Raw genomic sequence first — 24762 nt, 5'->3', positions numbered from 1 at the left:
ATTCACTGTAGAAAAATCCACAAAGCCACTTACCATTGGCTGGTGAAAAATATTAGTGGGAGCTACCATTCCAGAATCATCTCTCTCCATTGGTTGATGCTGGGAAAATGTGTTTGGGTCTGATAACTGTTGATGCATTGGATGGTTTCCTATAACAGATTGTGACCAACCTGATAAGCCCTCTAGAAAAGAGAATTGAAAACAGTGTTTGATATTTATTTGGGCAAAACAATAAAATATTACTTTCTTTATATCAAATTTTATCAAAATAGTCCTTCTTAAGAGTTCCAAGAACATTTATCACAGTCTGGCAGGCCACACCCAATCAATTGAACAAACAAAACCAAGTTCCTAGAAAAAACAGGTGAATGCCTCGGCATATTCCCAATTCCTTATCTGAAAGAACTCATATAATCATCTTATTCTGCACTGGAAACCTTTAGAGAAGAATTATGCTCTGAGTCCCACTCTGGTAGTCCAGGCTGGCCTGGAACTCATGCCCATACTCTTTCCTCAGCTTCCTGAGCTGAAATCTTTTACTCCTGATAAACTCGGTATACCACCTCAAAAAAACATTCCAGACAGGAATCCTTCAGAGATATAACTTTCTCTCACTGAACGTTAAGTGTGGAAACAGGATTTTTTTTTTTTCTCTTATATTTTGGTATGTTGTATCTGTGTGCCATAAAGAACTGCCCTAAAGAACTAAAGTTTTTGCCTCTGTGTGCTATTAGAGAGTCAACCAATGGCTTTATATAGTCAAGGCAAGTGTTCTACTTGTGGGCTCTATCTCTAGTCTTTGGTTTTGTGAGAGAAGGCCAACACAGATTGGGACATAAACTTCCTGTGTAACTAATGCTGGTCTGGAACTGGTAATCCTCCTGCCCAAGGTTCCTGTGTGCTAGAATTATATGTGTGTACCAATATACACATACTTAAGGAGTTAATAACTCTGGGCTGGAGAGGTGGCTCAGTGGTTAAGAGCACCGACTGCTCTTCCAGAGGTCCTGAGTTCAAATCCCAGCAACCACATGAAGGCTCACAATCATCTGTAATGAGATCTGATGCTCTCTTCTGGTGTGTCTGACGACAGCTACAGTGTACTTCTATATAATAAATAAATCTTAAAAAAAAATGTGTATGTGTGCATGCCGAAATCTATGTGTAGTACACCACTTGCATGCAGGAGACCATAGAGGTCTAAAGAGGGATCAGATGCCCTGGAATTAGGGTTAGAGGCAACCGTGAGCTGGCATTTGCTCTGCAAGAGCAACAAATGCTCTTAACTACTGAGTCATCTCCTCAGCCCTTCTTCCCTGACCCCTAGAAATTAAGTTTCAATGGCAAACTCTAATAACTAACTCAAAATGTCTTGACAGGGAGGGTAAGGTAATTGTACCTGACACAGCATTGACACCAAATGACCAGATCCCACTGTGTCCAACAGGAGCAACAAAACTGGTCCCTACAGGGGCTTGTGCAACAGATCCTCCTTGCCGAATCCTGGCCAACCTCTCTGTTCCAATAGGAGGAGGTATCTTTCGATCCTGACTGGCACTGTTTCCTTTTGGTTGTTGGCCCAATGTTGGAGGTGCAGAAGTGGCTGAAAGAGGTGAAGATGATCCCGAAGAAACAGATGGAATAGGAGAGTCACCTGGTGGCAAAATATTTCTCTATTGTTTTATTACATATAAAAACTAAAGGAAAATGAGAAACCTTGTAAAGACCTATTACAACAACATAGGTTATGTAAAGAAAAGTTCATTTAAAAGGATAATTCAAATTATCAAATTTCTATAACCACTGTTTAGACTACTTCTGCCTGAAGTTAAGTATAAAGAACTTATAGGGCTGGAGAGATGGCTCAGTGGTTAAGAGCACTGGCTGCTCTTCCAGAGGTCCTGAGTTCAAATCCCAGCAACCACATGGTGGTTCAGAACCATCTGTAGTGAGATCTGACGCCCTCTTCTGGTCTGTCCAAAGACAGCTAAAGTGTACTTATATATAATAAATAAATAAATCTTAAAAAAAAAAAGAACTTGTAAGGCTTTTTTTTCCAGTGAAATTGGACAAAGCTAGAAAATACTATTTTACTAAATAATACTCTAAAAATATAATTACATCTTACATTTACTGATGCAGTGTTTAAAGAGTACTTAGATTACTGTTTGGAAAGCACCTGTGTATTTGTTAACTCCTCCCAGTTCCATAAAGAATAGAGGCTAAATGTTAAAATCATTTGTCAATGGACCGGTAATACATGTAGTTTTCTTTGTCACAAAGGCTAATACAGACTAGGCATGGCCCTACATGCCTTTAATCATGGTACTCTATAAGTACACTGATCTCTGTGAGTCTGAGGCCAGTCTGGTCTAATTAGTAAGTTCTAGAGAAACCTTGTCTCAAAAAAAAAAAAAAAATCAAGAAAATAGCGAATAAGAATGACTTTACCACTAAATAAATAAATAAAGCAAGCAGCAGCTGTAGCTTAGTGCTAAAGAACTTGTCTAATTATGTTCGATTACTAGAACTAGGTGGTTGGGGAAAATATATATTATATATGACATCAAATAATTTACATGTTCTAAATACTGAATTAAATGAAAATAAAGGTGGTTCTATAAAGGGCAATAACACATTCATAAAATGCAAAAATAAGTATGAAATCATATCTGAATGACCACATACAATCAGTTTCTTTTCAAAGTTGAGAAATTTCACAATACTGCCCTTACAGGGGCCTTTTGTAAACTACAAAGTATATTACCAATTCTTGATCCAAAGTCCCACTGGAAACATTTTTGATTTGATCATATACAAAATTTGGGTATCTGCATATTGCTTATTTTACTAGAACCACTACATAAAACTACATGAAACCCTGAAACAAATGGCTTAACAACTTATTCAAGATTCTTTGAAAAGAGTTTCTCTAGGATTCCTACATGTGTTTGAGGCACTTGTCCAAGGGTGGGGAGAAAAATGTTGTCTGTTAAAACTAGGAGTGCCGACAGGTGCTGGCCCTTGTAGGAAAACCCTTGTCCCTGGTATGCCAGAGAAACTTGTCAGAGGAGAAGCAGCAGATGGGGAGTTGCCTGAAGGGTCAATGGATGGCAATCCTGAAATAAAACAGGTCCAAGACATCCAATTAGTGAAGGCTTTAAAACAGGAAGTCAAAACATTTACTTAATATTTGTTTTCAAGATAAAGAAGCATATAGTTTATTTTTCATAAATCAGAGAAAATGTATATGTGATATTGTATTGCTAAAACCAATCTTTTAAAATCTTTTAATATCACCCAATCAGTATCTCTAGAAGAAAGTGAGCCCAATGTTTAAAAATGGAAGTCATCTGAAGTATGTTCTAGATAAATCTTCAAGCTTTTGTTATTGAATGGAACATAAAATAAGACCATATTGTATATGTCTACTTGCTATTTGTCCAATAAGATCTGCATTCTCTTGAGGAAAATCTTTAAGTATAGCTAGTAATTTATAAAGTTATAGTAATTTCCAATGAAGGTAAAACAGCAAAATTTACCAATGTTCCTTTCTTCACAAAAAGGAAAAAAAGCCTACTCGAATAACATTAATTTCAGTATTTTCATAAACAAAAACTGCAAACTATATCAAGATCTATTAGTTTGTATAAATCTGAATTTAGCCCTTAAATTCCACTGATTTCCCTATTAAGTATATTAGGAATATGAGACAATGTTTTAGAAAAAGATTATGGGTAAGTACTCATTTCAGGTCCCTAATAAGTAGTTTTTGTTTTTAAGTTTTTTTTTTTTTTTTTTTTTTTAATGTGCATAACACATAATGTGTGGGGATCATGCATTCAGGAGTTGGTTCTCATGGTCTACCATGTGGCTTCTGGGGATTAAACTTAGGTATAGTGTTGATGAACCACCTGCCAGCAAAGAAGTAGTTACACCCATGTCCAACTTTATATTAAATATTTTATTTAAGTTTACGAATCCTTTGCCTACATGTATGTATGCATGCCTAGTGCCCTTTAGTTCTGGCACTAGGGAGGCTGAGGCAGATGGCTCTCTGTGAGTTCCAGACCAGCACACAATAACCTCAGACTGGAAAGGCAGAATTAGGAGGAGCCCAGGGGTTGCTGGCTAGCCAGTCTAAGTTGGTGACATCAAGGTTCAGTCAGAGATCCTGTCTCAAAAAAATAAGGTGGAAAAGGACTGGCGATATGGGTCAGCAGTCAAAGGCCTTGCCATCAAGCCTAATGATCTGAGTTTTTTTTGTTTTTTTTTTTTGTTTTTTGTTTTTAAATAGGGCTCGAGTCCTTTTTTCTTTTCTTTCTTTCTTTCTTTCTTTTTTTCCTTTTTTTTCGGAGCTGGGGACCAAACCCAGGGCCTTGCGCTTGCTAGGCAAGCGCTCTACCACTGAGCTAAATCCCCAACCCCGATGATCTGAGTTTTTAATCTCAGGAACCTATGTTGGGGAGAGAAAATTAACTCCTGCAAGTTTTCTTCTAACTTCCACATTAGAGATGAGTCAGTAAGAACACTACTGGGGCTGGAGAGATGGCTCAGGGGTTAAGAGCACTGACTGCATTTCCAGAGGTCCTGAGTTCAATTCCCAGCAACCACTTGGTGGCTCACAACCATCTATAATGAGATCTGGTGCTTTTTTCTGGTGTGTCTGAAGACAACTATGGTGAATTCATATAAAAAAAAAAAACCCAACAAAACAAACAAACAAAACCCTCCTGTTCTTTCAGGACCCGAGTTTGGCCCTAGTGTGTCTGATGGCTTATAACTGACTGTAACTCTAGCACCAGGGAATCTGACATTCTTTTCTTACCTGAGAATACTGTCATGTAGGCACATATGTATACACATAGACATAAATAAAAACTGAAGAAATAATAACTGAAAAATCACTGGGGAGGATATTGGTATTTATACCCAGCCTCCTGGTGTATGTGCAGACACTGCCCCCCAATCTTCTCCCCAGAAGGAAAGTCAAATAAAAAATGTTTTCTATCACAGTGAATTTTTCTTTCACACTGAGGGTTCAGAAATCTCTACTAGTTCCGCAAAAGGAAGTCACAATAGATGCTTACCTCAGAAAAGAAAAAAAAAATGTAGACAATAGTTTGGACAATAGTCTTACAAGGTTATTTCTATTAGAAAAATAACGGTTATGTTTTGCTAAAAAGACAAGTAAATCTAAACATATCTGAAATAAAAGTTAAGGCTATACCATATCCAGAACATAAATTAGTATTGTAAAACTAGCAAAAGGGTGTCATGGGCTAAAGAGCAGTTTTGCAATTGGAAAGGAAACATTGAGCAGTAGCAGTGTTTCTTTCTTTACAATTATTTTTCATTAAGTGTTTGTGTGTATCTGTGTATGTGCACCCACATTTGAAAGAGTGCTTCAGATTTTTTTTTTTTTTTGTGTGTTTTTTTTTTTTCGGAGCTGGGGACCGAACCCAGGGCCTTGCGCTTCCTAGGTAAGCGCTCTACCACTGAGCTAAATCCCCAGCCCCCCAGATTTTTTGTAATGGAGTTATAGGCAGTTGTGAGGCACATGATGTGGGTGCTAGGAACTGATCCCAGGTCCTTTTGGAAGAGCAGAAATTGCTCTCAACAGCTGATTCATCTCTCAAGACCCCAACATTGTTTCTTTTCTTTTTAAAGTAATTGACTACTTCTATTTTGTTTTTTTAAAAATTAGTTTTATTTATTTTAGGTTTATGGGTGTTCTATCTGTATGTACGCATATGCATGCCTAGTGCCTATAGAAGCCATACGAGTGTCAGATCTCCTGACATTGGCATTACAGACAGTTGTGAGCTGCTGCCACTTGGGAGGTATAAAAATTGAGCCCTGGGTCCTCTGTAAGAACAGCCTGTGCTCTTAACTGCTCTCTCTAGTACCCACATTTTCATTTGAGATGGGATCTCACTATGTGGTTTAGATTAGCCTGGAACTTGTGATCCTCCTATCTCAGCCCCCTAAGTACTGCAATTACAGGTGTATGCTACTATTCCTACCTCTCAAATTATGCTAATATTCCCCCCAAGTTTTAAATTTCAGACACACAAGAATTTCTCATTTTTCAGTATAGCACACATTGGACTAAAACTTTGCTCTTAATCTCTGCAAAATAGATTTCCTCTTTCAAATATCATCAAGCCAAAACTGGTTTCCAGTCTATCTGTATTTTTTTATAATGTATCAGCAGATAATTGCTATCTTTTTTTCTTTGGCAATTTCATATAAATGTATTCCTTTCTGATTACTTTCTCCTGTGACAATCATTTATTTAACTCTTACTTCTGCCAGTCCCCCATCTTCTGTACAAATCTGTTCCATATTCACTGGGTTTTGTTTAGTGTCCTAGAGAATTTCACTAGTGCCATCTGTGTGACCCTGCATTTGGAACCATCTGAACCTGGTGGGCTCACCAGTAAATACAATTGGACTCTATGCCTACCCCTTTCTTAGACTTTGTTGGTTGCTAATAGAGAGCATTAAGTGTAAGGAGCTGAGAGTTCCTTCTCTACCCACAGTACCATCTAATTTCTAAGTTAAGAGGTCAAAGCCAGACCTGGTGGTTCATGCCTATAATCCTAGCACTCTATGGCTGATATAGTAATACTGCTACAAGTTTAAGGCCAACCAACCAAACAAACAAACAAAAAACTATGAATAGTCAGCACATGAATAGAATCTCACTAAGTAGCTTCATCTAATAGAAGTGACATCAAGCACCATTAATGCAATATAAAGTAATATGAACGATGGAGCAATACCTAAACAGTGTGCAGTTCTACTGCTTTCAATCAGAGAAACAAATAGTCATACATAGTTGCTGACTGGCAGCAACTATAGACGAGACCATGATAGGACAACCAGCAGTAGCCAGTTCAGAAATATGCCAAGAATCCTTTTTATTATGACATCAACTTCGAAAAACCTGAATCAATATAAAGCCTTACTGTCAGGTACAGAAATAAATAATTTATTTTATGTGATTTATATACAGCAATTTTTGCATTTAAGCAGCATTAACTAAAAGGCATTATTTCTTGTAAGGTTAGATAGTATTAGGTACAAAACAAGGCCCTATTAGCTTGGAAGATGAGTTTTGACAGTCCCATATTTAGCTACAATAATACTTAACAGCTTACCAACTGGACTAGTAGAAACTCTCTGTGATGGTGGTCTGAAGCCAGGTGCCTTGGAGTTGTCAGGATGCACATTTTCCAAGTGTCCAAGTACAGAGTTACTCAGGAAAGCTGACTGAACAGTGAAAGAGGCATCTGCAGCAACTCTTGAGGGCAGAGGTCCATCTCCCCACCCTTGGTTAGCTGGCACCTGACCACTATCAAAAAGACTACTGAAGTGATTAAAAAGCGTGGCTGGGCCAAATGTAGGTTGCAAGGACTTATTTGCTGGGTTTATGTGCACCTGAGAGCCGTTCATAATGTTCACAGCCGATGAAAGCTGCACTGCAGTTGGCGGGCCTTGTGGCGGTGTTAAAGGAACTGGATTGGTAACAAAAATTGACTGGGGATCCTGGTGTAGAGTTGCATTTGGTACTACTGAGTAAAAAGAACCTCTGGGCTGCATTCGATGAGAAACTCGAGGTGCTGGTACAGCTAACTGAGGTAAACTACCAGTGTCCTGATTATCAGCAGCAACCAATCTTGGTGATGCCAAAGTCAATGGAGCAGATTCTGAGTTAGAGGCAAAAGGCATTGACACGGGATTTAAATCAGACACCTTGGATGGCTGTCCCTCCTCTTGTGTAGTACTGGAAGGAGGAGTAGGGCTGCTGGATGGATGAGTTTCTGGCGCTCCTGAGGTGTTGCTGGCAGAGCTATTACAACTGTTAGCAGTTGGAGATGGTGTACATAGGTTTGTCAAGGGCTGGTCCTGTGTGGACGCTTTCTCTTTGGGAGGCGGTATGACAGAGAAAGACTCCACCTTTTGTGAAGAAAGTTGTACTTGAGGAGTAGTTGCAGGCATAAATGTGGTGGTAACTTGTCCACTAGTGATAGATGTGGAAGACACAGACGGCAAGGAACTACTAGTGCTTGTCACAGAGGAAATCACTGCTGCTGGAGGACTGGTCTTGGGCACACAACCAAACAACTGCTTTCTGACTGATGAGGGAGTCCTGGAATTAGTCATACACAGTTGCTGACTGGCAGCAACTACAGAAGAGACCGTGATAGGACAACCAGCAGTAGCCAGTCCTGGCGATTCTGATGGTAAAACAGGTCCATTCTGATTAGGTAGTCGGGCTGTATTATTATGCTTTGGAGAACTACTTGTATTGCCAGGATTCACAGGTCTCACTGGGAATGGTCCCCAGGTGTTAGGTGAAGGTGAGAAGGTTCCTCCAAACTGTGCCATGGGTAAGCGAGGATGCCGAATTTGTTGCATAGTTTGAGCAGCCAGAAGAGCAAAATGAGGATGAGGATAAGCTAAGGGAAGCGACACTGGGAAAGGAGACCGCACATTTGTTGGCACACTCTTACTAAGTTTGTTAGTGGGCTGGAACGTAGATAATGTTGTTGCCTGTGATGTTACAAGAGCTGGAGCACCCAGGGGAAATGTGTTCTTGCTGGAAGTTGCTGTGGTGCCTACTCCAGATGAGAAGTTTGTATGAATGGACTTGGTACTGGCAGGTGTCCTGATATGGTTTTTAGGAATCAAGTCTTCTAATTCCTTTGCAGGATCTTGAATAAGTGCATTGATAAGCTGAACTGCGTATCTTGTTGACTCTGTACCACCCCTGGAAAATAAATGAGACCAACAATATAAACAACAACACACTTTTTTTAATCATAAAAATTTTTTTTTATTCAATACATTTGGATTTGGTTTTATCCCTAGAATATTTTATGAATCGTGTGAATTTTCTTTCTGGAGTTGAATCTATATATGCTAAGCAAGCAATTTGCCATCAAGCTACATCCCAATTTTCAAATGAAATTCCTACCTTGAAGTATTCTTCTTATAAAAGTTTGATCCAGAACCAGTAATAAGTGTTTTTTTTTTTTTTCTTTTTTCCGGGGCTGGGGACCGAACCCAGGACCTTGTGCTTCCTAGGCAAGTGCTCTACCACTGAGCCAAATCCCCAACCCCATAAGTGTTATTTTTATAGTTACCGTATTGTGATCATTCTCTCTCCATTCTTATCTTTTTGTTTATCCACATCAATATGGGCACCAGTAACATCTTGTATTGCTGTAATGTTGCATCCTCCTCTTCCCATTATTCTGGACACCACTGAGGCTGGAACAGATAGTTTCTTTGACCTAGAAAATGAAGGCTACCCATTAATTTATGAAATCAAATGTCTTTAATATCGGACTATAAAGCTAAACATGTCTAATTAGGTTGATGGACTTTTATTAAATTCTTATTTTAGAAATTATTATATTAGATTTAGTTGAGGAAAATTAGGTTAAAATTTAGATTGCAATTTAAAAGAAAAATCCTAAGCAGAGTGCAGTGTACAAGTCTTTAATCCCAGCACTTGAGAGGCAGAGGCAGGGGGATCTGTGTGAGTTTGAGGTCAGCCTGGTCTACATTGTGAGTTCTAGGACAGCCAGGGCTAGATACTGAGATCCTGTCTTAGCATCACATTATACCTGTCTAGGTACATGAGGAAAAATTCATTAAAAATGTGCTAATAGAAGAACAACAATATCAACCAACCAGACCCCTGAGAGCTCCCAGGGACTAAACCGCCAACAAAAGAGTACACATGGAGCAACCCACCGCTCCAGCCACATATGTAGCAGAGAATGGCCTTGCTGGGCATCAATGAGAGGAAAGGCCATTGGTCCTATGAAGGCTCAATGACTCAAGTGTAGGGGAATGTCAGGGCATGGAGGCAGGAGAGAGTGGGTGGGTGGGGGAGAACCCTCATGGAGGCAGGGGATTGGGGGATGGGATAGGGAACTTCCAGGGGGGAAACTGGGAAGGGGAATGCTATTTGAAATGTAGATGAAGAAAATATCAGGGCTGGAGAGATGGCTCAGCAGTTAAGAGCACTAGACTGGGTTGGGGATTTAGCTCAGTGGTAGAGCGCTTGCCTAGCAAACGTAAGGCCCTGGGTTCGGTCCTCAGCTCTGGAAAAAAAAAAAAAAAAAGCACTAGACTGCTCTTCCAAAGGCCTTGAGTTCAATTCCCAGCAACCACATGTTGGCTCACAACCATCTGTAATGGGATCTGATGCCCTCTTCTGGTGTGTCTGAAGACAGCTAGAGTACTCAAGTAACTTAAAAAATTAAAAAAAAAAAAAAAAAAAAAGAGAAACTATCCAATTAAAAAAAAAAAACCCAAATAAAAATTCTATTTACCTCATAATGTAAGCATTCTAATCTGCTTAAAATATCACAAGTCGACTAATCTGCAACTAACATGCCTTCTCTTTCTAAAGTCAAAAACCATACCATTGTGCCAGGAATGGTGGTGGTAGCATACACCTGTAATCTTAGCACTGGGAGGCAGAGGCATTGGATCTCAATGAAGGCCAACTTGGTCTACATAGTTAGTACCAGGTCAGCCAGGGCCACACAGTGAAGCCCTGTCTTAAAAACAAAACAAAACAAAACATTGAGTAATATATGTTAACTTGTAATTTTAAACCATGAACAGTTCATATTTAGCAATTTTTAAAATGTTTCAAGTTTGGCCTACATAAAATGTGGTTAATTACTTTGTTATGTAAATTCTACATATTGTTTCTAATTTTCTTTTATCATATTTGGTATTTAGCATGGTGTTGTACTTTTTAAAAACTTTATTTATTTTATATATATGAGTATACTATTGCGGAGAAGAGGGCATCAGATCCCATTACAGATGGTTGTGAGCCACCATGTGGTTGTTGGGAATTGAACTCAGGACCTCTGGAAGACAAGTCAGTGCTCTTAACCACTGAGCCATCTCTCCAGTGTTGTACTTTATAATAATGCTTACATTCAAATTATTAAATAGGTAATCATATCATAAAAGATAAAGAATTTTAATCCAGGTGTGGTGGTATGTATCTGTAATCCTAGTATTTGGGCAGTGGAGACAAATGGATCAGGAATTTACAGTTAGCTTTGGCTGTCTATCAAATTTAAGGTCAGCCTGGGCTATATCAACTCTAAATAAACAAAAAGTAAAACAAAAGGCCATCCATTGCGGTGGCACACTGCTATAATCTCAGCATCTGGGAGACAGAGGAGGAGGTCTGCCATGCATTTAGGACATCTTGATTTACTGATTAGTTCTAGGTAGGCCAGAACTACCTAATGAGACCCTGTTTGGAAAAAAGAAAAAAAGTAACAGATGGGATTAATTCTACTCACCTTCTAACAACTTCTTTCCACCCTTCTTCTCTTTTCTGACCTCTTTTAGGACTAGTGAGATTCAGTTTCATGGTTGGAGAACTTAATGGCAATGACTTGTAGCTGGTTGACATGGAGTTAGCATTTACTTCACAGTCAAGGCTGAGGAAATGGAATTATGAGTTCAACAAAAAAGTGTTTTAACATAAAAATTCAAGAGATTACATAGATTAAGTTACAATGAAATATGTTTTGAAGTCAAGAGAGGAAAACAAACAAAATAAGCAACTATTTTAATATCAAAATGGGTTATTCAATAAAATTAACACAGTTAACTAAAATCAAAGCTTGGTGATACTTTTAAACTTTAGACTAAGAATATCTTATAAAATATCTAGTAATCTTTACAATGAAAACAGAGTTAAGAGGAAAGAGACAAATTTTAGTTCTGAAGACTAGAGACAAGATAATATTAAGGATCTGTTTAATAAAACTTACTTAGATAACATCCTGTAAAATTTTATGCCAGGCATGAAGTAAGAACAGTTAACAAAGAGTTAACAAAATAGAAAAATTTACCGTGTCTGAGTCTTGGAAGTAGTGGTGACTGCCTTTTCTTCCTGAGAACTGACAACTGTGGGGTACCTCCTGTCACTGGTGGAATTCACATCCACAGTGAAACTGAACTCTTGGCTCTTCCCACCACTGCTGCTCTCACTGTTGCAGTCCGTGCTGTCTATGTTATCCGAATCACTATTCCCACCTGCACCACCACCTCTAGGTTCTCCATTTATTTTATTTTTATCTGCTTTCTGTTGTGCTAAAGACATATGTGGTTCAGGTAAGATTAAATGTGCTGTGGAAGGAGACTCTTTTGTCTTATTCTTCTTATTTTTCCGATTGGTGCTGGGAGTTGTCACTACATTGGCTCTTTTTTTGCCAAATACATTGGTAAACGTGGTAGACGTAGCAGAGATTCCAATTGTAGTAGTGGTGGTTGCACTTGGAGGCTCTATGGGGATTTCTTGCTCCACTGAAATTATTAAAAAAAAAAAAAAAAATCACAATGAGGGCCAAAGATGTCAAAACAAAACATGACAGAATATATGTAATAATTCACAGTCAATCTTTTGGGTCATATTTTCCTTTTTACTAATAAATAAATAAATAAATAAATAAATAAATAAATAAAATATTTTTGTTGTTAGAACATTCTGATGTATAAGTTGGTGCAAAATATCTATTAATATTCTTTTATAAAAAATGTGCATTGGTATTTTGTCAGCAAGTATGTCTGTGTGAGGGTGTTGCAGACAGTTGTGAGCTGTGTGTGCTGGGAATTGAACAGGAGTTCGCTGGAAGGGCAGCCAGGGCTCTTAAACACAAAGCTATCTCTCCAGCCCTACCATTAGTACTCTGAAGACTGATAATGTAAGTCCTATGAACTATTAAAGAACCACAATATACTTTGAATTTAGGAAAAATCTGGAATAGTATTGAGGAAATAGAATTCAAGAGATGCGCAATTATATTGGCTACTAAATACTGCTACAGACAAGTCTACCCTCCATGGTTTTAGATCTTAACCTTAGCTAAGAATTTACTGAGGAATTATTTTATCGGGAAGACAGAAGAACCTGAAGTAAAACTGGCAAACCTTCTACTGTACTTAGTTAATATATACAAGGTGTTATACAGCAAAACTTAAGTTACACTCCACAAAGCTGGGCAGTGGTGGCACACACCTTTAATCCCAGAAGCAGAGGCAGGTGGATCTCTGTGAGTTCCAGGACAGCCAAGGCTACAGAGAGAAACCCTGTCTTGAAACAAAAAAACAAAAAATAAAACATTCCACCTTTTTTTTTTTTTTTTTTTTTTCTATTTTTCGGAGCTGGGGACCAAACCCAGGGCCTTGCGATTGCTAGGCAAGCGCTCTACCACTGAGCTAAATCCCCAACCCCAACATTCCACCTTTTAAAATCATGCTTGCCTTCATCTTCCTGTTTTCTCTATTAGTTTATACTGTAATGTACTTAGCATTGTTTACTATCAGATTAAAGTAATGAAATCTTTAACAGTAATGTCCACCAAAAGGTTAATTTAAATTTTACTTATTATTTAGAGAGAGGGTCTTTTTGTGTAGCTAGCCCTGGTCTTGAATTCATGGCAATTTCCCTGTCTCAGGACCCTATGTGATGGGATTAAAGGTTTACTCCACCATGTTAACAGAGGATAATTTTTTTTCCTTTTTTCTTTTTTTCAGAGCTGGGAACTGAACCCAGGGCCTTGTGCTTGCTAGGCAAGCGCTCTACCACTGAGCTAAATCCCCAACCCTCAGAGGATAATTTTATACGTAATTCATGAGTCATTTTTTTTTTACCACCTTCATCATTCTCTTCATCTTCACCCTCTGGTTGTTCTGAATTCACTTTAGGTTTGTTCTCTTCATCTTCCTGTTTCCTTTTTTGTTCCTCTTTCTTCTTTTTTCTCTTTTCTTTTCTCTTCTCTCTTTTGGCTGCAAGAGCTTGCTTTCTGCTCTCTTCTCTTGACTGTAGACAAAGTATATCATTTAATTTAATAATGTGAAAGCATTTTCTATATTTGTTTGTGTATGTGTTTTGCTTGAGTACCATTTGGCATGCTTGGTGTCTGAGGAGGTCAAAAGCAGGCATGGGATTAGAATTAGAGCTGTGGATGCTTGTAAGACACCAGTGTCAAGACTGGGAACTGAACCCCAGTTCTCTGCATATGCAACACAAGTGTTCTTAAAGCTGAGACATCTCCTCAGCCCCAATAATATAGTAATTTAAAACAATAAACGAAATGACATTTTTGTCCTTTACGTCCCATGGATGCCAGTCTCAAATAAAAATTTAAAAGCAACAAAAGAAAAAAAAAACAAATTTGTTGTCAAAATTAAATCTTTTTTTTTGTCTTTTTTTTCCAGAGCTGGGGACTGAACCCAGGGCCTTGCGCTTGCTAGGCAAGCGCTCTACCACTGAGCTAAATCCCCAACCCCGTCAAAATTAAATCTTTATAATTCAAATGCTCATTAACAATGTAAAAAAAGCGACACATAAGAGACCAAAAAATAGGTATACTTTATCTGATAAGGTACATGTACACCTAAGTATACAGATATCTCTTATTTTTCACTAATGATCAAATAACCTAATTGAAAAGTGAATTATCAGGCTAGGGTTACAGTTCAGTAGTAGAATTCTTGCTAAACATGGGGTAGTGGCAGACAAGACATCAGTCAGAGTAGATGTGATGGCATATACCTATAATTCCAAAGCTCAAGGTCAAGTAACACAGTGAGATATTACCTTCGACTAAACTGCTAAATTAAATTTTAAAATAAAACTATATATTAACTTGTAATTTTTTTCAGTTGTTCCTTAATAGAACAATTTAAAATAAAAAGGGCTAAGGAGGTGGCTCAGTGGTTAAGAGGATGTGATACAAAGAGGACACAAATTTGGTTTCAGCACCCACATTAGGGCAGCTCACAGGTGTCTGTGATTCTGTGAGGCTTTGATGCCTCCAGGCAGTGTACGAATAATTAAAAAGAAAAGAAAACAAAACACCAGGCAGGGCATGGTACAGCATGCCTTTAATGCCAGATTTTGGGATTAACAGGCCAGCCAGGGCTACATAGAAAGACACTGACTTAAATCGAGGGGGAGGGGAAATGGCATAGATAGACTATGGTGATTAATGAGTCAGTGAATACACTACAGTGCTTTGTAAAACTTTAAACAGATAAATTCTATGACATAAATTTAACCTCAGTAAAAAAAAAAATAGAAAAATATAATTCTGAGGTACATATTTGCCTAAACCACAACCATTATGATGTTTATAAGCAAGCTCCAGGACAGCCAAGGCTACACAGATTAACCCTAGTTAATTTCCCGATGACAAGACTTTTGTTCATTATAAGCACTACAACAACGAATGTCCTTGAACACAACTATCTTTTTTATCTTAAATTTATTATGAGACTGGCCCTGAACTCTCAGAGTTCTGCCTCTGCCTCCTGAGTACTGGGACTAAAGGTGTATACTACTATGCCTGGCCCTGACTGATATTTTTAGATAGTGTCTTGTAGATCTCAGGTGGCTTTAAACTAATGAACCTGCTTAATCCTCTGACTGCTCGGATTATAGATGTGTGCACCATACCCAGCTTAAGCTTTCACCAGATAGTTTTTTGTGTATTAGTAAGTTGAACATTTTCACCTACTTATTGGACATTTCTATTTCTTTCTGAGTAGAGTGTCAGAAAGGCAATCAGGGATTTTAATTTTTAAATCTTTTCCCATTGTCTTGCACATCCTAGAGAGTGCCGTGAAACAAAGCTAGGGGTTCCCCAAATACCTAGAATAAAAGATTTTACAAACTTTTTAATCATATTTTGATAAAGACTACTGTTTATACAGACAACAGATTACTCTAATTTTGATTTCTAACAGGGAGCTCATCCTACCCCCTCACCTTTTCTAGATCTAGCTCTTTTAGGAGAATGCTTGCATTTTTATTTGCTTCTGCAGCCTGCTGATCTTTAGCCTTCACAATCGTCTCAACACATTGGTGACACTTCTTCAGCAGTTCCTATAGAGAGGGCAGAGTACAGTCATGTAGGCATAAAAACATTTATAATAAAGGGTCCAATATGAGTAGAGCTGAACAGAAAGGTCCACAAGTCAAACCTCTAACTAGAAATTGGCCAAATCAAATTACACTTTGAGTTCAGTTCTGCACTAATCATTCATAAGAATGAAACACCTTTAAAAGAAAAAAGATTTTTTTGTGAGACAGCAGCTTAGCCCAAACTAGCCTTCAGCCCACGAAACTGCTGAGATGGGCCTTGAAGTTAGTTGAGTTGTTGAACCTCCGTCCTCTGAGCTCTAAGCGCTGGAACTACAGGTATGAAACTACAATGTGACAAGAAATTAGGCTTTTATTTTTTAGACATCTCCTTATGTGGCTCTGGCTGCCCTCTGCATCTCAAGTACTGGGATGGTAAATGTGTATCATTATGGAAGACAAAGGCATCTTTCTTTTGTTTTGTTTTGTTTTTTCAAGACAGAGTTTCTGCCTGTCCTGGAATTCACTTTGTAGACCAGGCTGAACTCATAGATTCTCCTTGCCTCTGCCTCCTGAGTGCTGGGATCAAAGGCGTGTACTACACCTGGCTTGGCAACTTTCCTTCTTTTAAAAGGTATTCTTAGCAAAGCTAATTGGGCTAACAAAATTTAGTAATAAACCTTACCTGTAGTTACTGCCATTATGATGTAGAGGAGGGAGGTAATTTCAAATATGTTACCAATAGTATCATATCCATCTACTATGCAAATAAATAAGCTAAAAGGCCCATGTTCGTTCCTTCCTTCGATGCTTCCTTCCTTCCTTCCCTCCCCCACCCGCTTCTTTTCTTTCCATGACAGGGTACATGTATGCCTGGTTGTTCTGACACTCACTCTATAATCCAGGAGTGAGTGGCTTTGAACTCAGGGATCCACCTGCCTATGCCTCCCTAGTGATGGTGCTGAAGGCACGACGCACCACCCCTCAGCAAGACCTTATTCATCTTTAGATGACAAAAAGAACAAGTTCTTTGTTTAGTGCTGGGACTGAACTCATGGCCTTCTTGCCAATTAAGCGTACTCACACCACTGAATGCATGCCCAGAGAAACAAGTTCCTAACTATACTTCTGGGCATAAAGAATAAAAATGTGCTTCAGTAACACAGTAAACTTACCTTATCCGTAATTGTTGCTATGTATCTCATGCACTCTATATCAGATGGAAACTGATTGACTTCCTTCACCAAATACTGAACAACTTTTACATGACCCTAAAAAAAGAGTACAACAAAAACCACAAAAGTGTTTTTGAATTTTATCCAATTTCAACTTAACGTGAAAAATTAGTATTTTTAAATAGATTACTAAACTCATAATTAAAATTATGAAAATATGAACACCGTTCAGTTTCTAAACGGAAAAAGATGAGAAGAACATGCTCAACGATATATGGTAGTCGGCTGGTCACAGTGGTACAAGCTTTTTAATCCCAGCATTCAAGAGGCAGAGACAGACGGGTAGATCTCTGTGAATTTGAAGCCAGCCTGGTCTATATAGTGAGTTTCAGGACAGTAGGGCTACATAAAGATACCCTGTTTCAAAAACAAAAGCAAACAAGCAAACAATATATGATAGCAAGACATTAATTTTCCCAGGTCCCACAGAAAAACAGAAAAGCTATTTTCATTTCTTTCTCTTTTTTTAGGAAAGCTATTTTCTTTTTTTTTTTTAATTTTTTTATTTAACGTATATGCACTGTCACTATCTTCAGACACACCAGAAGAGGGCATCAGATCTCATTACAGATGGCTATGAGCCACCATGTGGTTGCTGGGAATTGAACTCAGGACCTCTGGAAGAGCAGTCAGTGCTCTTAACCGCTGAGCCATATCTCCAGCCCCCAGGAAAGCTATTTTCAATAGCTTTTTATATAATAAAGCTACTAATAAGGAGAAATGAGGATTGTGAAATAAATATCAGCATAAAGGGGGTCTAAGTTGGAAAACACCAATTTTTTAGATTTCAAAGCATTATTTGAGTTTTATCTTACTGTTACACAAAGTAGTCTATTACGTTTTTTCTGAGCTTTATGACTTGAATAGCTAAAACACCTTCTTTCTTTTTTTGTTTTATTTGTTTTTTTCGAGACAGGGTTACTTTGTATAAGCCTGACTGTCCAGAAACTAACTCTGTAGACCAGGCTGGCCTTGAACTCACAGAGATCATACTGCCTTTGACTTCAGAGCGGTGGGAAAGATGTGTACTACCACTGCCCAGCTGATGAAACACTTTCTAAATGCCCTTACTGGGAACTGAACGATAGGTAATAAAATCTAAGCACATCTACTTTATATAACAAGCTTGCAAATTTTCTCTTCCTAGTAAGGTACTGAAACATTCTCAAGAGTGTGGTTTCAGGTTGGAGTGATGACTCAGCTGGTGAAGGCACTTGCCACGGAGTCAGACAACTCCAATGTGAACCCCTGAATTCACATGGTAGGAGAGAACTGACTTGTGTAGGCTGTATTCTGACTTCAATTCACATACTAACACATACACACACACACACACACACACACACACACACACACACACACACACACACACAAATTGGGCGAGTTCATTCCCTTTTATTCAGAAACAACCATCTGTATGTATCTATTGCTTTCCTTAAATTCCATGTGTGTATGTGTGTTGTATATGCATGTGACTGAGTGTGTATGCATGCAGAGGCCAGAGTAGGACTGGGTGTTTTATTCTATTGTTCTTTGCCTTACTGCCTTGAGACAGCTTCTAGTTCACTGAACTAGAAGCTTGCCATTCTGCTGAGGTTGTCTCTAATCCCAAATGATGGGGTTCTAGGCAGGTGTAGCCATGCCTGGCTTTTAATTTTGGTGCTAGTATTTCCAACTCAGGTCTTCTTGCGTGCAGAGCAAGAATTTTTACTCACTGAGCTATCTCCACAGCCCCAAATTTTACGTTTTCAGTAATGTGACATAATAAAAGTTAAACAAGATACCCAACGAATTAAAACCAAAGCTAATTATAATAGCCACTAAATAACTCTTAAGTTTAGCCACAAAAGACTGGACAGATAGCAATGTTTTCTGTTTTGTTTTGTTTCAGATACAGATACAATCCCAAGTTGGTCTTTTAACCCTCCATCTTTCTGCCTTCACCTACTTCTTTCTGAGTGCTACAGAGTGTTCCACCATGCCTGGCAATACTATTGTTTGCTTGTTTTGTTTGTTTGTTTTTTAAAAGATGGTTTCTCACTTTGTAGTTCTGGCTGGCCTAAATCTTACGTAGAACAAACTGGCCTTGAACTCAGAGGTCCCCCTGCCTCTGCTTTCCTGAGTGCTAAGATTAACAGTATAAAACACCATGTCCAGAAATAAGCATTGACTTTTATATACAGATACAGTTAATTCCACAGTATCAATTTATTTTCTGCACATGGTTTTAACTTAGAATTGTTTTAAAATGATTAAATTTTACCTTTTCCCCATATGTCATATTACCTTGCGAAATGCTGACATAAGAGGTGTGATTTTTCGGTTGTCTGCTGCATCCACATCAGCCCCTGCTTGCACTAGCAATTGTACTACATCAAAATGACCACCATTGGATGCCAGCCAAAGTGGTGTATTTCCCTTCTTGTTACGAACATCAATATGTGCTCCCCTACAAACAAACAAAATATCAATAGTCTGTTTCCTATAAAAGGCTAACATTTTTATAGTCTTCTTTACCATGCAACGATTGTTTTTTTAAATGTTGCTAAAGTTACTTTTAAAATAAGAGTCATAGGAACCATTGGAGTTCTACATATTATCAACAGAAATTTACCTACCTGTTGATCAGGAGCTCACAGAATTTGTAGTGGCCTTTGTCTGCTGCTATTGTCAAAGCAGTATCTCTTGAGGAAGGCACAGGAGGTGCATTGACGTCTGCTCCTTTATCAAGGAGAACTCTTCCAACCTCTGCATATCCTCCAGAAGCTGCTTCCATCAAAGGAGTAAGACCAGTCTATTTAAACCAGTTAAGAATGCAATGAAATTATGTACTTTCTTTAAAAGATTAAACTAATATTTAAATAAGTTCTATTCCTGATTTTCTCTCATTAAAAAAAACACCTAAATAACACTGTTTTCAATTGTACTAAATTAACTTCTTGATAGCTCATGTAATCCCTCTTGGGGAGGTAGGATTAGGAGGATCAAGACCAGGAGCTCAACGTAATCCCTAGTACAGGCCTCATAAAATCCTACCTCAACAGCACACATACACAAATAAATAAGCAAATAAACTTTACTAAATAGCAGGTGAAATTGTTAGATTTAATGAGTCATGCCACAGTACACTCCCTCACAATCTTATGCAAGAAAAAAAGCAAAGCCAGACATGGAGATACCTAAACACAGCTCTCAGGATATTGAGGCAGAAAGACAATTTAAGGAAGCTAGAGTTACAGAGTATCAGTTAGCTCATTCTCTCACCTCCAACCCTTTGAAAGTCTTACTTACATAGATCACACTGGCCTTGAACACAAAGTCTGCCTCAGCTTCTATAATATTGGAATTTTAATATACTACCATGCCTGGACTGCATTTATTTATTTATTTTTAAAGATTTTTTTAAAAGATTTATTTATTTATTATATATAAGTACACTGTAGCTATGTTCAGACACACCAGAAGAGGGGATCAGATTTCATTACAGATGGTTGTGAGCCACCAAGTGGTTGCTGGGATTTGAACTCAACACCCTCTGGAAGAACAGTCGGTGCTCTTAACCACTGAATCATCTCTCCAGCCCTGCATTTATTTTTTTAATAATTTATTTTTATACTATATGCATTCATGTTTTGCCCCCATGTACACCTGTGTGAGGGTATCAGATATTGATGTTACAGACAGTTATGAGCTGCCATATGGGTGTTGGGAATTGAACCCAGGTCCTCTTGAAGAGCAGTCAGGCAGTCAGTGCTCTTAACCACTGAGTCATATCTCCAGCTCCTTTGAGCTGACTTTTATTTTTTTTAACAAAACATATTTCTTAAGCCACGCATAGGGTCTTTAATCCATGTGCAATGGAGGTTGAAAGCAAGTCTAGCCTAGGTCACTTTCTCAAAAAACAAACAAAGCCAAAAAACCAAAGAACGTCAATAACAACAAAACCCAAGCCAAAATGAAACAAAACAAAACAAAACAAAACAAAACAAAACAAAACAAAAATACTACCACTGGTACTAGTCCCCAGGCGTGTGCGACATTCTAGGTCTTTTAATATGTGAACAAACCACAATTAACATTTGAAATTGAAAAGCACCAGAATATCTTCTGGATAGCGTATGGTCACTGCACCCATAAAAATCACAACAGCAGGGGTTGAGGATTTAGCGCAAATGGTAAAGTGGTAGAGCGCTTGCCTAGAAAGCGCAAGGCCCTGGGTTCAGTCCCCAGCTCCGAAAAAAAGAAAAAAGAAAAAAAAAATCACAACAGCAGTGGCTACCAGACAAGGCTGAACAACATTCCATCATGGATGGCAGAGGAGATCCTAATCCACCCCCTTCCTGATAAGGGCTATTTGCAGTTAACAGTCGCTAGAAAATTAAAAATCCTTTCCCTCAGTGACGTAACTACTTGTAGGTAAAAGTGCCCTTGCTCAAGCAAATAAACCATCCATCCATGCTCATGAAAACATGTGTGTATGTGTGTGTGTTTTGGAGCTGTTGAGATGACCTAGTAGATAAAGGCACATGATGCCAAGCCTGGCCGCCTTAACTTGAGTCTAATATCCACAAGGTAAAAGGAGAAGACTAACTCCCTCAGGTTACCCTCTGACTTCTACACATTGCCCTGGCATGCACTTGTAATACACAGGAACATACACACAAAAACAAACAAAACAAATGTAATAAAAAAATGTTTAAAAAGAAAATAGGTCAGGGACTTGTTGGGAAGAAGTTATCAGGGGAACGAACACAGTCAAGACAAAGTATACATATATGTGTGAAAGTACAAAAGGGGGATAGAGAAATGGCTCAGTGGTTAAGAGCACTGGCTGCTCTTCCAGAGGTCCTGAGTTCAATTCCCAGCAACCACATGATGGCTCGAAATTGTCTGCAATGGAATCTGATGCCCTCTTCTGGTGTGTCTGAAGACAGCTACAGTGTACTTATATACATACAATAAATAAATAAATCTTGAAAAGAAAAGAAAAAAGAATTAGCCTTCAATTTCTTCGTAGAGTCCACCAGTTTAACTATCAACTCTGGGCTTTTATTCTGGGGAACCTCCTACAAACTGTTGGTCTGTGTGTATTTCGTTACATTATTCTATAAATGTGTTGGAGGGATGTACATGCCATGGCACATGGAGAAGTCAGGAGTTTCCTTACACTATGTGGATTCTAGGGTCATCAGAGTAAGGGATAAATACCCCTACTCACTAAGCCATCTCTCTCACCACCAAGCTTTCTGTTTGAATCTGGGTTTTATAATATTGCAATACATTTTAAGAATAATTAACTGAGGGGCTGAAAAGACAGCTCAGCAGTTAGGAGCACTAGCTCCTCTTGTAAATGATCTAAATTCAGTTCCTAGCAACCACATCATGGTTCATGACCTCCTGTAACTCCAGTTCCAGGGAATCTGACATGGTCTTCTGGCCTCTGCAGTCACCAGATATGTACATGGTACACATACATGCAGACAAACATGTATACACAATCTTTTAAAAAAGTTTTAAGGCCAGGAGTGGTGGTACACACCTGTAATAGTAGTACTGAAGAGGCAGAGCAGAAGCAGGATGATTTCTGTAGCCAGCCTGGTCTACAAAATAAGCAAATCCTAAGATAGCTACATAAAGAGACCCATCTCAAAAAAAAAAAAAAGTTAACTGTTAAAATTGAGAGAGGGATGAAATTTTCATTTAACTTTTCCAACCTTAAACAAATTAAGGTTTTAGCTGTCACTTCATGTAAAAATTTCCACCTACAAAGGCACCCACTTTTAATCCCAGCACTCAGGAGGCAGAGGCAGGTAAGGCCAGCCTGATCTACAAAGTGAGTCCAGTACAGCCAGGGCTCTGTTACACAGACAACACTGTCTTAAAACAACACAACACAACACAACAAAAACAAAACAAAACCCCCAAATCTTCCACCTACCTATACGTAAGTACCTAATAACTCAAGGTAAAAAAAAGTCAAAGTACTGATGTACTAACTGCTATTTCTAAATTCCATATAGTTATGAATTTTTCAGAATTTGTCATGGTTAACCAGATTTTAATTGTCCAAAATTTTAAAACCCATGAACGTTTTTTAGGGCTTTTACCAATGGTAAGTATATGTCTCTCACAAAAGAAAAAATTTAAAACATTAGTAGTGTGCATCACCGGGACCAGGGCTGGAGATGAATTGAAATGCCATATTTGTTTCTATAGAACTAAAGTTGAAAAAGTTGACAAATTATAAAATTCTTACCTTTGCCCTATGTTCAACATTGGCTTTGCGGTCCAAAAGCAAACTCACTACTTCTGCTCGGCCCTGGAAACAGGCTAGGGTGAGAGCTGTGTTCCGGTTGGTCTCTATTTGTGCATTAATGTCTGAACCCATATCAAGCAGCAATTTCACTGCAGGAACATGTCCATTCATTGCAGCCAACATCAATGGAGAAATACCTAGTTTACTTCCAGTCCTAAGAAAGAAATGCACTCAGAGAATTAGTATGTTGCCTTGTTTTTCTTTTCTTTTTCTTTAAAATATGACAGATGAAAATGTCAGTAAAGAAAGATTTCTAACATTGATGAACAGACTGTCTAAAACAGGAATGGTAAAATCTCATAATTTAAAATATAATTTCTATTAAAGACATTTAACTAAAAGTAAAAACTCAGCAATCATGAATGATAAGTGAACAGGTGATACCTTGAATTAATTTCTGCCCCAGCATTAAGCAAAATCTTAATAATATTCACATATCCTCCAGATGCAGCCAGACTCAGCGGTGTATAATCAGATACATTCCTATGTTCTTTATTGGCTCCTCGGGCCAGCAGCAAATCTACCACCTACAAAGGAAAATATGGGTAGAGAAACCAAGTTTTCAGTAGCGCTCAACTTAAAATGAAGGAAAAAACAAATAAGACCTTCAATTTTTTTTTGTTTAAATATCTGACATTTAGATATATTTTATTAGGTATTAATATTAAAATATCAGCACTAAATAAATGGATTCAATTTCTTTTATTATGGTCATATTTGTTGTGAAGACAGGGTCTTGTATATAGCCAAGGATGATCTGGAACTTAAAACAATTCTCCTGTCTCAGCTTAAGTGCTAGAATTATAAAAATGCATGTCCACCATGTCCAGCTGAATTTCATATCAAGAAACTGTGAGCCTGTGTGGCAGCTCATCCCGGTTCTCTGGAGGGTTAGTCAGAGGACTGTCCCAACTTTGAGGCTACCCTCAGCTATGTAAGAAACACCCAACTCAAACAAAGAAATTCAGGGTTGTGCTCTGTATGGTGGCACACAACTATAATTCCCATGCTTATAAGGTGAAAGAAGGAAGATGAGGAATTTAAAACTGGCCTTAGCTATGAGTTGAAGGCCAGCCTGTGCTGCATAGTTCTTGCCCTAAAACCATGACCAGGCAGGAAAAAGAAATTCAGACCTTCAAAATCCCAATTATATTGAAATAAGACACTTCCCATTTGTCAATTAATGAGCAATGAATTTGCATTTATATATGTTAGAACTGTACAACTGAATGCTAATAAATGTAGAAATAAAGACGATTGGTATTTGTCTTTATGAGTAACACCAT

The 24762-nt window shown here is 38.2% G+C and overlaps 1 protein-coding gene across 2 annotated transcripts in view; it reads right to left on the bottom strand.

Moving 5' to 3' along the window:
• Ankhd1 (ankyrin repeat and KH domain containing 1) overlaps window positions 1-24762 on the bottom strand; it is a 98659-nt gene that overhangs the window by 1781 nt on the left and 72116 nt on the right. The window contains exons 19-32 of one of the 2 annotated variants that reach the window (NM_001415723.1): window positions 23861-24003; window positions 23417-23630; window positions 19779-19954; window positions 19447-19609; window positions 17101-17196; window positions 15833-15949; window positions 13717-13882; window positions 11913-12366; window positions 11355-11495; window positions 9156-9305; window positions 7167-8779; window positions 2946-3119; window positions 1400-1654; window positions 34-182 (exon numbers count right to left, since the gene is read on the bottom strand). In NM_001415723.1, the coding sequence (NP_001402652.1) occupies window positions 34-182; window positions 1400-1654; window positions 2946-3119; window positions 7167-8779; window positions 9156-9305; window positions 11355-11495; window positions 11913-12366; window positions 13717-13882; window positions 15833-15949; window positions 17101-17196; window positions 19447-19609; window positions 19779-19954; window positions 23417-23630; window positions 23861-24003 (4011 nt within the window). The remainder of the gene's footprint in view (window positions 1-33; window positions 183-1399; window positions 1655-2945; window positions 3120-7166; window positions 8780-9155; window positions 9306-11354; window positions 11496-11912; window positions 12367-13716; window positions 13883-15832; window positions 15950-17100; window positions 17197-19446; window positions 19610-19778; window positions 19955-23416; window positions 23631-23860; window positions 24004-24762) is intronic. The other variant, NM_001204053.2, reaches the window with a different exon arrangement.

Source organism: Rattus norvegicus, chromosome 18 (genome assembly GCF_036323735.1).
Source record: "Rattus norvegicus strain BN/NHsdMcwi chromosome 18, GRCr8, whole genome shotgun sequence".
Lineage (NCBI taxonomy): Eukaryota > Metazoa > Chordata > Mammalia > Rodentia > Muridae > Rattus > Rattus norvegicus.
This window is presented reverse-complemented; position numbering and strand designations above follow the sequence as displayed.